This window comes from Sorex fumeus, unplaced genomic scaffold, assembly GCF_029834395.1.
Source record: "Sorex fumeus unplaced genomic scaffold, SorFum_2.1 ptg000109l, whole genome shotgun sequence".
Classification (NCBI taxonomy): Eukaryota; Metazoa; Chordata; class Mammalia; order Eulipotyphla; family Soricidae; genus Sorex; species Sorex fumeus.
In genome coordinates, this window is record NW_026606166.1 from 3,763,687 (window position 1) to 3,776,935 (window position 13,249).

Here is a 13,249-nt window from a genome sequence, read left to right on the forward strand (position 1 = left end):
ACTTTCTCCTTTACTTTCTGGTAATCTCCATAAACAACCCTATTCAATGTACTTCTTCCTAATATTTCTAGTCACTTCTATTAAACACATTAAGAAACATGGACTTTTTTTTGTACCCTAGATTAAGCTTAGAATCGTCTCTTTAACTCATGGTAAAGGGTGTCTTTTTCTGCGGACCTCTCCCAATATTTCCAGACTACAGTCTTCAGGCCAGGTGAGTTTTTCCTCACCCCAACAGGGTCTTATTCAGTTACTGCTCTGGGGGTCATGTCAGAGTTTGTCCCATGCATGTGCTCTTACGATACTTCTTATGGCATTGAGGTGTCCCACATTGAACTAGGGTAGCTTACAGCTTGCCTCAAGGGACCCACCTTTTGGGTGTAAGCAACTACGGTCAATCTCAGGGCAACTGAGGCTTAAGTCAAGTAAACAGGATGAATGCCCAGGAGTAATTATTCAGAGTCAATTAATTCCCATATTATCCCAAAAGCATAACTAACTGTTTTTCTGTGTCGATACCAGAAGGACATTGCTCTAGAATTAAAGTATGCAGAGGACATAAAGGAAAGAGGAAAGTAGTATTTCGCTTCCATATACAAAATCCAGAGTCTTTAGAAGGTTTGACTTTATAAGTTATCCTTCTGATGGAGACATTTGTGACTAGCAGATAGGGGAAGCAGAGCACAAAGGAGAGAGTAAAGATAAACACAGAGGATTGGGAGTGCCCTGATGAGATAGGGTGTGCCTCAGGAGCACCTTGGTGGGTGTGATTCAGTCAACCTAAGGTCTCTGCTGGAGGAGAAGGGAAAACCCAATGTTAAACCTAAAATTCTGGAACTGTAACCCAGCAAGGGATCGCTCCCTTTGGGCTTGGGAGACTATATGGGATGTGGGATTAAACCCGGGTTGGCTACATACAAGGCAAATGACCAGCACATTCTGCTATTGCTCCGGCCCCACGGCTAGAATAGTGAGCCCCTGACTGAGAGAACTATACCATTACAGGGCATGATGCTTTTTGAAGAAGTGGCAGTGGACTTCACCTGGGAAGAATGGCAGCACCTGGACGGGGAGCAGAGGAGCCTGTACAGGGATGTGATGCTGGAAACCTACAGTCACCTGGAGTCAGTGGGTGAGTGAAGATCCCAGTCACAGCCTGCTCAGCTTTTAGTAAATGAATATACTACTACTTAGGAATTTAAACATGTAGGTTGTATACAAGGTTTTTTTGTGGCACTCACATAAGTGAATAAAAAATTGCTATTTGTGGAGAAACAAAACAAAACAAATGTAATAAGACTATTCACCCTCTAATCAAAGATTCATGTGACCCTCTACTTTTTCTTTGTTTTCAGTATTCATTTCTGCCATAGTTGATTGGGCTTTAATCTGCGTGGGCTAGTCCCAGGCGGCATATGAAGGGTATTGATGACCTGGCATGTAGGGCATTTGTTGCACAATTTCCTTTGTTTTTAAGGCTTTAGCATTCTGATGATGTATCTTATGAGAATGTTTAACTTTGATAACTGGCTATTATTAATTTATCAGCTACATCATTCCCATGGGCCATAAGCCCCAGCAAGTTGGAATGTGCCCGTATCTGGGTAATATATAACAAATGAATTCTAGGACATAAAGATCCTGTAATGTTTTGAATAGTCCCATTCACTCACTCTGCATGAGAGGGAGGGCAGCTGAAGTCACATGTTTCACAGTCCCAGCTGCATTCTGTGAGTCAGTAAAGCTTCCTCAAAGTCTTATAATAGGCAAGTCACGGCATATAATTCATTTTTCTGTACAGATTGATATGGAGTGTCAATTTTATGTGTTAAAGAAAGAGTAGTATAAACAGCTTTACCTTGATTGTTAGTATCAGTAAAGAAAGTAGGAGCATGGCATATAATTCATTTTTCTGTACAGATTGATATGGAGTGTCAATTTTATGTGTTAAAGAAAGAGTAGTATAAACAGCTTTACCTTGATTGTTAGTATCAGTAAAGAAAGTAGGAGCAGAAGGAAGCGGCTCGTTTTTAACTATGTTTGGCAATATCCAGTTTGTAAATTTTAAAAATTGAAGATTTTTTTCTTAGGGAAGGTATTATGAATTCTTCCCTTGTAATCTGTACAGGCTATTTGCCAGTCCTCATCTAATTCCCAGAGCGTTTTCGTTTGATCATTAGTTAATGGGACTAGTATTTCTGCAGGGTCCTGCCCCACCAATCGCCTGCAGCATTGATCTGCCTTTAGATATGATTTTAGAGATTTTTGCAATATATGTTAAGAGAGTTCGATTTGCCTTGTTTGGGAGAGAACTCCATTCTGCTATATTGTCCTGTATCAGGACTCGGGCAGGGGAGTGTGAGGTATGTAATACTGTCGGCTAATTTTAGAACAAGGCTCAACTCTGTTTAATTGGGCTTGTTGCACATTTTGTTCTATTAGGCCAAGCTCCTGCTCTGCCTCCTTTGTAAGCTCCCCTGCACTTGTCAAGGCAGGATTGCCTTCCAAAGTGCAACTTAAATTTTGTAAGGCCTAAGTTGGCATTCCAAGAGAACGTTGAAGCCAATTAATATCCCCTAATAGGTTTCGAAAATCATTTAACGTCTTTAGATTCTCTCCTGATTTGTATCTTTTGTGGAATAATTTTAGTTTCCCAAACACTTGGTCCTACGTATTCCCAAGAGGCATTTTCTGGACCTTTTTAGAGCCCCAAGATTCCAATTCATTCAAGGTCTGTTGACACATATTTTCTAGATCCTGTTCTGGTGGGGCAGCCAGCAATATGTCATCCATATAATGAATGAATTAGGCATCTGTAAATTTTTTCCTTAGTGTTTATAAAGACTGGTTTACAGAATATTGACACACTATAGGGCTATTCATCATTCCTTGAGACAATACAGTCCAGTGGTATCTTTTACTGGGACTTTCATATTTTATTTGTTTTTAATTTTTTTATTATTTATTATTGAATCACTGTGAGATGCAGTTACAAGCTTTCATGTTTGAGTTTCAATCATACAATGATCAAACACCCATTCCTCCACCAGTGCACATTCGCTGCCATCTATGTCTCCAGGATACCCCCTCTTTCCACCCCTCGCCCTGCCTCCATAACAGACAATTTCCTCCATACTCTCTCTACTTTTGGGCATTATGGTCTGCAATACAGATACTGAGAGATTTTCATGTTTGGTTCTTTATCTACTTTCAGCACACATCTCCCATCCTGAACATTTATTTCAACCATCATTTACTTAGTGATCCCTTCTTTATTCCAGCTGCCTTCTCCTCCAGCTCATGATACAGGTTTCCGGCTATGGGGCAGTATTCCTGGTTCTTGTGTCTACAGTGCATGGGTTCATCGATTTGCTCGAGCGGGCCCAGTAATGTCTCCAGTGTGAGACTTCTTGTTACTGTGTTTGGCATATTGAATACTCTTGGTAGCTTGCCAAGCTCTCTGAGAGTGCATGGGTATCCATCTCATATTATATCATTTTATATTCCAAAAATTAGTGCAGTTCTTCTATGTCTGTCTCTCTCTTTCTGACTCATTTCACTTAGCATGATAATCTCCATGTCTATCCACTTACAAGCAAATTTTGCTAACAGCTGCATAATATTCCATTGTGTAGATTTACCAAAGTTTCTTTAACCAGTCGTCTGTTCACGGGCACTTGGGTTGTTTCTAGATTCTGGTTATTGTGAACAGTGCTGCAATGAACATACCGATGCAGATGTCATTTCTACTGTGCTTTTTTTGCACAGAGATATTCTCAACAGTGGTATTGCGGGGTCAAATGGAAGCTCAATTTCTAGTTTTTGAAGGACTGTTCATATTGTTTTCCAGAAAGACTGGGCCAGTCGGCATTTTCACCAACGGTGAAAGAGCGTCCCTTTTTCCCCATATCTATGCCAGCATTGGATGCTTTTGTTCTTTTGAATGTGTGCCAGTCTCTGTGGTGTAAGATGATATCTCATTGTTGTTTGGATTTGCATCTCCATGATTAGCGATGTAGAGCATTTTTTCATGTGCCTTTTGGCCATTTGTATTTCTTTTTTGATGTAGCTTTTGTTTATTTCTTCTCCCCATTTTTTGATGGTGTTGGAGGTTTTTTCCTTGTACAATTCTACTAGTGTCTTGTATATCCTGGATATTAATCCCTTATCAGATGGGAATTGGGTAAATATTCTTTCACATTCTGTGGGCTGTTTCTGTATTTGGTCAGTGTTTCTTTTGAAGTGCAGAAGCTTCTTAGTTTGATATAGTCCCATCTGTTTACATTTGTTTCTACTTGCTTAGTCAGTGGTGTTTCATCCTTAGAGATGCTTTTAGCTTCAGTGTCATGGAGGGTTCTGCCTACATTTTCCTCCATGTACCTTACGGATTCATGTCTGATATTGAGGTCTTTAATCCACTTTGATCTGACTTTTGTGCTTGGCATTAGACAGAGGTCAGAGTTCATTTTTTTTCAGGTAGCTATCTAGTTTTCCCAGCACTACTTGTTGAAGAGGCTTTCCTTGTTCCACTTCACATTTCTTGCTCCTTTGTCAAAGATTAAGTGGTCATATATTTTAGAATCTGTGACAGGATATTTGTCTCTGTTCCAGTGGCCTTTGGGTCTGTTTCTAGCCCAGTACCATGCTGTTTTAATCACTACTCCTTTGTAGTACAGTTTGAAGTTGGGAAAGGTGATGCCATCCATCTTCTTTTTCTCAAGGGTTGCTTTAGCTATTTATGGAGGTTTATTGTTCCATATGAATTTCAGGAGTGTTTTGTCTATTTCTTTGAAAAATGTCATGGGTAACCTGATAGGGACTGCATTAAATCTCTATAGTGCTTTGGAGAGTATTGCCATTTTGATAATGTTAATCCTCCCTATCCATGAGCAGGGAATGTGTTTCCATTTCCTAATGTTGTCTTTTGTTTCTTGATGTAGTGTTTTGTAATTTTCCTTGCATAGATCCTTCACCCCTTTAGTTAAGCTGATTCTGAGGTACTTGATTTTCTGAGGTACTATTGTGAACGGGGTTGTTTTGTAATGTCTCTTTCTTCTTTTTCATTATTTGTATATAGGATGGACTTTTGGGTGTTGATTTTGTAGCCTGCCACTTTACTATGCAAACCTATTACTTCTAGGGCTCTTCCGTAGAGTCTCTAGGGTTTTCTAAGTATAGTATCATATTGTCTGCAAATAGTGATAGCTTGACCTCTTCTTTCCTATCTGTATACCCTTAATATCTTTTTCTTGTCTAACTGCTATAGCCAGTACTTTCAGCACTATATTGAATAGAAGTGGTGGAGCGGGCAACCTTGTTTTGTGCTTGATCTTAGAGGGAAGGCTTTTAGTTTCTCCCCATTGAGAATGATGCTTGCCATGGGCTTGTGGTAAACAGCTTTGACTATATTGAGGAAAGTTCTTTTGATGCCCATTTTACTGAGAGTTTTCATCAGAAATGGGTGCTGGATCTTGTCAAATGCTTTCTCTTCATCTGTTGATATGATCATCACGATCACAATCATCCTGTTGTTCGTCGATTGCCTCGAGCAGGCACCAGTAACGTCTCCTTCGTCCTAGCCCTGAGATTTTAAAAAGTGCCATATTCAAGGCTCTTTCAGGTTTAAGAGAATGAGACCCATCATTGTTACTGGTATCTGGCATATTGGGTACAGCACAGGGAGTTTGCCAGACTCTGCCGTGTGGGCAGGTTACATTCGGTAGCCTGCCAGGTTGTCCAAAGTAAGAATGGGATAATAAGATGTTGCACAGCCGCAAATGCAGCCACACGCTTCTGGGAGCTAGGTTTTATAGTCTCTGGATCTTGGCCATTGATGGGATTACCTGGAGCCTGGGGCAGTTGGTGGGTGTGACCCCTGCCTACTAGAAGATGGGTGGAGGATGGTCCGATATGATCATATGGTTTTTTAAATTTCTCTTATTGATATGGTGGATTATGTTGATTGACTTGCGAATGTTAAACCATCCATATATCCCTGGATTGAATCCTACTTAGTCATGGTGTGTGATATTTTTGATGAGTCATTGGATTCTGTTTGCTAGGATTTTGTTGAGGATCTTTGTGTCTCTGGTCATCAGGGATATCGGCCTGTAATTTTCTTTCTTTGTGGTATCTCTGCTTTTGGTATCAGGGTGATATTTGCTTCATAGAAACTGTTTGGAAATGTTTCTCGTTCTTCAATTTCCTGGAAAAGCTTAAAGAGGACTGGGAGTAAGTACTCTTTAAAGATTTGGAAGAATTCACTAGTGAGTCCATCTGGGGCAGGACTTTTGTGTTTGTGGAGACTTTTTATTACTGTTTCAATTTCCTTGATGGTGATAGGTCTGTTCAGGTATTCCAAGTCTTCTTGGTTCAGCCTCAGGAGGGTAGGAATCCAGGAATTTATCCATTTCCTCGAGGTCTTCTTTCATGGCATAAAAATTCTCAAAGTAATCTCTGAGGATCCTTTGAATTTCTGTAGTTTCTGTTGTGATGTTCTCCTTTTAACTTCTGATTCAGTTTATTAGGATTTTCTCTCTCCCTTTCTTTGTGAGTCTTGCTAGAGATTTATAGATCTTGTTTATTTTCTCAAACAACACGTTTCATTGATCTTTCGGATTGATTTTTGGGTTTCCATCTCATTTATTTCTACTCTGACTTTTATTATTTTCTTCCTCCTGCCTGGGCTGGGCTCCTTTTTTTCGGTCCGTCTCCAAGGTCTTAAGCTGTGAGGTTACGTTACTTATGCGGGTTCGCTCTTCCTTCCTAAAGAATGCTTGTAGAGCTATAAACTTTCCACACAGCTTTTTTTCCCACAGATTTTGCTGTGTCCTGTAAGTTCTGGTAACTCATGTCCTCATTTTTATTCGTTTCCAGGAATCTTTGATTTCCTTTCTAAGCCACTCGTTCTGTAGTCAGCTGTTTAATTTCTAAATGTTTGATTTGATTTTCTGTTTGTGTGTGTGATTTACTTCTATTTTCAGTGCATTATGATCTGAGAATATCGTTGATACAATCTCTATCTTCTTAATTTTATGACGGTATGTTTTGTGGCTCAGCATGTGGTCTATATTGAAGAATGTTCCATGCACAATGTAGAAGAATAAGTATTCAGTTTTTTGAGGATGAAGTGTCCTGTATATATCTACTAAGCCCCTTTGTTCCATTTCTTCCCTCAGATAAAGTATGTCCTTGCTAAGCTTGAGTCTGATTGATCTACCAAGAGGTGATAAAGTGGTGTTGAAATCTCCCACTAATATTGTGTTGCTATCAATGTCTTTCTTCAAGTCTATTAGTAGTTGTTTTAAGTACTTCGCTTGTCCCTCATTAGGTGCATATACATTTAGTATGTAAGTTATCCTGCTTTACAGATACCTTGATCAGTAAGAAATGAACTTCACTGTCTCTTATGACTTTCTTCAGTCTGAAACAATGTGATTTGATACCAGAATGGCCACCCTAGCTTTTTTAAGGGAGTTGTTTGCCTGTAAGATTGTTTTCTAGCCTTTGATTTTGAGTCTGTGTTTGCTCTGACTGTTCAATGTGTTCCTTACAGGGAGCAGAATGTTGGGTTCAGTTTTCTGATCCATCCTGCCACTCTGTCTTTCAAATGGTATGTTTAGTCCATTGACAATGAGAGAGATTCTTTTTGTGGGGTTCTATTCCATCCCATCTTTCTGCCAAAGTTTGGTGTATTTGAGAGGATTGTCTAGCTGGAGTGATAGCACAGCGGTAGGGCGTTCGCCTTACACGCGGCCAACACGGCCGACCCGAGTTCAATTCCTCTGCCCCTCTCGGAGAGCCCGACAAGCTACCGAGAGTATTCGATATGCCAAACACACTAACAACAAAGTCTCCAATGGAGACGTTACTGGGCCCGCTCGAGCAAATCGACGATCAATGGGAGGGCCTTTACCTTTTATTTTTGTGGGGCTCTATCCCATCCCATCTTTCTGCCAAAGTTTGGTGTATTTGAGAGGATTGTCTTGTCTTAAAGTAGCCCGTTTAATTGTTCTTGTAACCATAGTTTTGAGTCTCTGAAGTTCCTGAATTTTTGTTTGTTTGTCAAGTTGTGTGTTGTTCCTTCTGATATAAATGAGAGTCTAGCTGGATAAAGTATTTTTGGTGAGGCATTAATTTCATTGATTTTTTTCACTATATCCCACTACTGTCTTCAGGCCCTGAGGGTTTCATCAGCTAAGTCGGCTGTGAATCTTAAGGATGCTCCTTTTTAGGCAATTTCTTTCTTTGATCTTGCTGTTTTCAGAATTTTATCTCTGTCTAAGGTTTTCATCATTTTGATCAGAATATGTCTTGGGGTATTTTTATTTTGACTTCTACCTGGTACCCTTCAGGCCTCCTGAATCTGGTTGCATGTGTTCTTCAGCTCTGGGAATGTCTTAGCAGTGATGTCTTTGGCAGTTTCTTCTTCGTCAGAGTTTTCTTCCTGTCCCCCTGGGACTCCAGTGATTCTTATGGTATTCCTTATAGCTTCATTCTGATCTTCACTTGACATCTGTTTGTTGATTGTGAGTCTCTTTTCCATTTTCTACTCTTTCCTGGAGAGTCTCTGCACTTCATCTTGAAGCTCAGTGATTCTGTCCTCAGCAACTGTTAGGCTGCTGCTGAGGCTTCCACTGAGTTTTTCAATTCACCTACCAGGTTTTTCAATTCTGTCATTCCCGTTTGTAATTTTGTTTGAATTTTTCACATTTTTTACTCTCACATCCTCTTGTATTTTATTATTGGTGTGTTCCATTGTTTCTTTTAGCTCCCTATGCATCCTCAGTAGTACCCTTCTAAATTCCTTGTCAGAGAGGTTGTCTAGTGCTTCATTACTGTTGGGATCATCTGGGCTAGTCTCTGCACTAACTATACTTGGTGGGCTTGTATGTTGCTTTACTATTGTGACCTGTGAAGTTTAGACCTTCATGCTCACTGTTACTATTGTGTTTTTGGTGCAATATTAATTGAGGTAGGGCTAATGACTTATAGACCTAATGTGTGTTCCAGTGATCATGCTGTCCTAGTGAAAGTTCCACCTAAAAGGCTACCTGATGGTTCTTATAGGATATGGAGGATATGGAGGGGGAGCTGCGGCTCTGGAAAGCACCCCAACCAGACAGGTACCTGGATAGGGGGAGGACAGGGGGCTCCCAGAAGGTTGGCTGCTATTGGTGTGGTCCATCTGGGTTCCTGTCTCCTGCAGTTCTGGCTTAAAAACCGGCTCTACACAGGTCTGGTTGGTCCCACGGCTCAGGCATTACCCCTATTGGGATGGTACATGGATAGGGGGAGGAGAGGCCGGAACTTTCATTATTTCGAGAGGGAATAGTAAAAGCAAACATTGGCATATCATCAGGTTGTAAGGGGATGGTGTAAAAACCCTCCTTAAGATCAATAATCATTATCCTCCACTGTTGAGAAATTGAAGCCAGATTAGGAAGGATGTTTGTAATGGGCCCACTGGTTCCATACATTCATTAACTTTTTGTAAATGGGTCAACTGTTCTCCATTTCCCGATTTTTAAATTACGAAAACAGGGGAATTCCACAGGCTATGACTAGGTATGATGTGTCCCTGTGTTAGTTGCTCCTTACCCAGTTCCTCGAGCGATAGCACAGTGGGTAGGGCGTTCGCCTTACAAGCGGCCAACATGGCCGACCCAAGTTCGATTCCTCCGCCCCTCTCGGAGAGCCCGGCAAGCTACCGAGAGTATTCGATATGCCAGACACAGTAACAACAAAGTCTCCAATGGAGACGTTACTGGGCCCGCTCGAGCAAATCGACGATCAACGGGAGGGCCTTTACCTTTACCTTTACCCAGTTCATGCAGGGCAACCAGGTTTCCTGTTTTAAGGGCCACTGCTCAACTCAGACAGGGTCTCCTTTCTTCCATGTAATGGGAAGAGCAGCTCAGGATGAAGATTTTTTACATGCAGTGGCCCCTACCAAAACGGTCTTTCTCTGGACATTTTAATTTCACGATGTTCTAAATCTCTCCCCCATAAGGTGATAACAATGCATGCAATATATGGTTATAAATTAGCTATGGCTTCATCCGGGCCAGTACAGGTCAAAACATTAACACTTTGTTGTACATCAGTTACCGTGACTAAACCTGTAAAGGTAGCATTTACAGAGCATTTTTTTCCATCCCTTTGGCCGATAACTTGTGAGGCAATAATTGACACATCTGCTCCAGAATCCACCATGCTTTCTGTTTTCAACTTCGCTTCAATCTTTGTCCACTTCATAACTTCCAGTGGACTGCATTTTGAATTTTTTTTTAAAATGACTCTAACCTCAATTTTTATTTTCTTTCCAGTACACAACTCAAATAGTCACATGGTCAGTTTCAGCTTGTATTTTAAACAATCCTTGGAAATCACATAATATAGAGAAAGAGAACAAAGTTTCAGATGCTCTAAGTGTACCTTAGTATTAAGGTCAAATATTCATTCTAGTTTTCTGTTTTATCTCTCTTTTCCTTTCATTTTTCTTGAGATAAAATTCTATTGCCAGAATACTTCAAACTTTGAATTCCCTTTTTCCACAAATACATGTTTTATTTTCTGGATATACTCAATTTGAAAGGTATTCAAAAATTTTAACACTTGGATATCAGCTTCTTAACTTCAAAACTGGAATCAACATAAGGCTGTGATTTATCACTATTCTCATCTCTAATTGACCTCAGCTGAGAAAAGGCAGAGGGGCATGGGGGGGGGGGGGGTGGGAGGAGGCAGCTACCTCTCTTCAGTTGCAAGGTCACAAAAACTAAAGGAGCAGTTTTCAGCTGCTTGGATTTTCCAAAGTGACTCATTTTATTTTTTAATTTTTATTAGTGAAACACCATGAGGTACAGTTGTAGATTTACAAATTTTTGTGCTTGGGTTTCAATTATACAATGATCAAACACCCATCCCTCCACCAGTGCCCATTTCCCACCACCAAGGATCCCAGTATCCCTCCCACCCCCCATTCCCCCCATCCCACCCTGCCTCTGTGGCAGGGCATTCCCTTTTGTTCTCTCTCTCCTTTTGGGTGCTGTGGTTTGAAAAAGAGGCATTGAGTGGCAATCATGTTTGGTCTATAGTCTACTCTCAGTACGCTTCTCCCATCCTGGGAGGATCCTCCCAACACCCTTTATTTGGTGCTCCTTTCTCTATCTGAGCTCCCTTTACACCTAGAATGTGTGGCTGGCCTCCAAGCCATGGAGCAAAACTTCTGATACTAATCTCGGCCACTCTTGGGTGTTAGTCTCCTATTTTGTTACTTTATGTTCCCCAGATGAATGCAATCTTTCTATGTCTATCCCTCTCTTTCTGACTCATTTTGCTTAACATGATACTTTCCATGTAGTACCACTTGTATGTAAATTTCATGACTTCATCTTTTCTAACAGCTACATAGTACTCCATTGTGTAGATGTACCAAAGTTTCTTTAACCAGTCATCTGTCCTCGCGCACTCAGATTTTTTCCAGATTCTGGCTATTGTGAAGAGTGCTGCAATGAACAAACAAGTGCAGATGTTAAAGTGACTTATTTTTTTCCCCTTAAGCAAGAAGACCTGATCTGGTCTAAAATTTCAGCAAAAAAAAAAAAGCCTGATATCTTTAAACTCTGATGGGATAAAAGTTTTGTAGCCAATTTTATAACTCTGGAAAGCAGACTGATTTTTCATTAAATTTGGTTGAGGCTTGTAGGATAAAACCTTGCATAATCTGAGCTTTTATTTCACTTTAGTTTCAGTCTCTAATTCTGCAGCTCCTTTTTGGATGGTACAGATTCTGAAGCTAAGAAAAAATTTTTTCAACTGCTAATAAACATTGGGCTGGAGCGATAGCACAGTGGTAGGGCGTTTGCCTTGAACGCAGCCAACATGGCCTACCCGAGATCGATTCCTCCGCCCCTCTCGGAGAGCCCGGAAAGCTACCGAGAGTATCTCGCCCGCACGGCAGAGCCTGGCAAGCTCCCCGTGACGTATTCGATATGCCAAACACAGTAACAACAAGTCTCATGATGGAGACGTTACTGGGTCCACTCGAGCAAATCGATGAACAACGGGAGGGCCCCTCTCGGAGAGCCCGGCAAGCTACTGAGAGTATCTCGCCCGCACGGCAGAGCCTGGCAAGCTACCTGTGACATATTCGATATGCCAAACACAGTAACAACAAGTCTCATGATGGAGACGTTACTGGGCCCGCTCGAGCAAATCAATGAACAAAGGGAGGACCATGGACCGTGATAATAAACATTAATGTTTTTTCAGTAAGAGATTTTAGATTGATAATTTCAATTTCTGTGTAGGCTTAACATTCTGATGACAAGTCTTTGTTTAAACTGGGGTTAACAGTTTCTAAAACCACCTAAACCTTTTAAATATCTGGGTTGCATATCACTTAGACCTCTGGTGAAGATGCTGCTTGTCCAGGTCTAAGGATTTCTACTTCTGATTTCAACCTGACTCTAACACTCAAGTGTTCCACACAGACAGACAGAGACAACAGACTGACTACAAACACCACATGCATATGTGCACATATTTATAGTTGATCAATCGATCTGACCCTTCAAGAATGTCAGGGAGAAAACTGACTGACTGAGAAAGGAGGGGGCAGTCCCAAGCCAATTGGGAACCTTGTCCTCCTGCTTCCCACGTCTGTTTCCTGCTTGTTAAAAATGGGTCAAGAAAGCGCTTTTGATAATATAAAGCCAGGAAGAGTAATTATGTCAAAGATGTTGTAAACCTAAGGTGGTCAGATGTCACCATTTTTTACTTTCCTCATTCTGAGGTAGAGAGTTAGAATTTCAGAGGGGACCATCCTTGTGGGTTTTAGACTTACAGTTTTTTGTCTTTTTTTTTCTTTCTTTTTTTTTTCTTTTTGGGTCACACCTGGTGATGCACAGGGGTTTACTCCTGGCTCTGCACTCAGGAGTTACTCCTGGCGGTGCTCAGGGGATCATATGGGATGCTAGGAATTGAACCCAGGTCAGCCACTTGCAAGGCAAATGGCCTACCTGCTGTGCTATCTCTCCAGCCCCCAGTCCTTTGTCTTAATTTTAAAAGTTATTAATGATCTCAAATCAAAGATTTTTACACCAGACACTTTAACAATTTCACAATGCAAACATGTTTTCAGACACAGAAGGAGGCCGTTGGTTAGTTAGCCAACAATATTGCCCTTCAGGGTCGGCTCCACACCCCCTTATTCCTATCAGTGGCATCATTACTTGTCTTACCA

At 40.9% G+C, this 13,249-nt stretch overlaps 1 protein-coding gene across 1 annotated transcript in view; it reads left to right on the forward strand.

The window, feature by feature from the left end:
• LOC130042759 (zinc finger protein 345-like) overlaps positions 1-13,249 on the forward strand; it is a 36,379-nt gene that overhangs the window by 11,409 nt on the left and 11,721 nt on the right. Inside the window, exons 2-3 of the mRNA XM_056134952.1 lie at positions 122-214; positions 967-1,132. Of these exons, the coding sequence (XP_055990927.1) occupies positions 122-214; positions 967-1,132 (259 nt within the window). The remainder of the gene's footprint in view (positions 1-121; positions 215-966; positions 1,133-13,249) is intronic.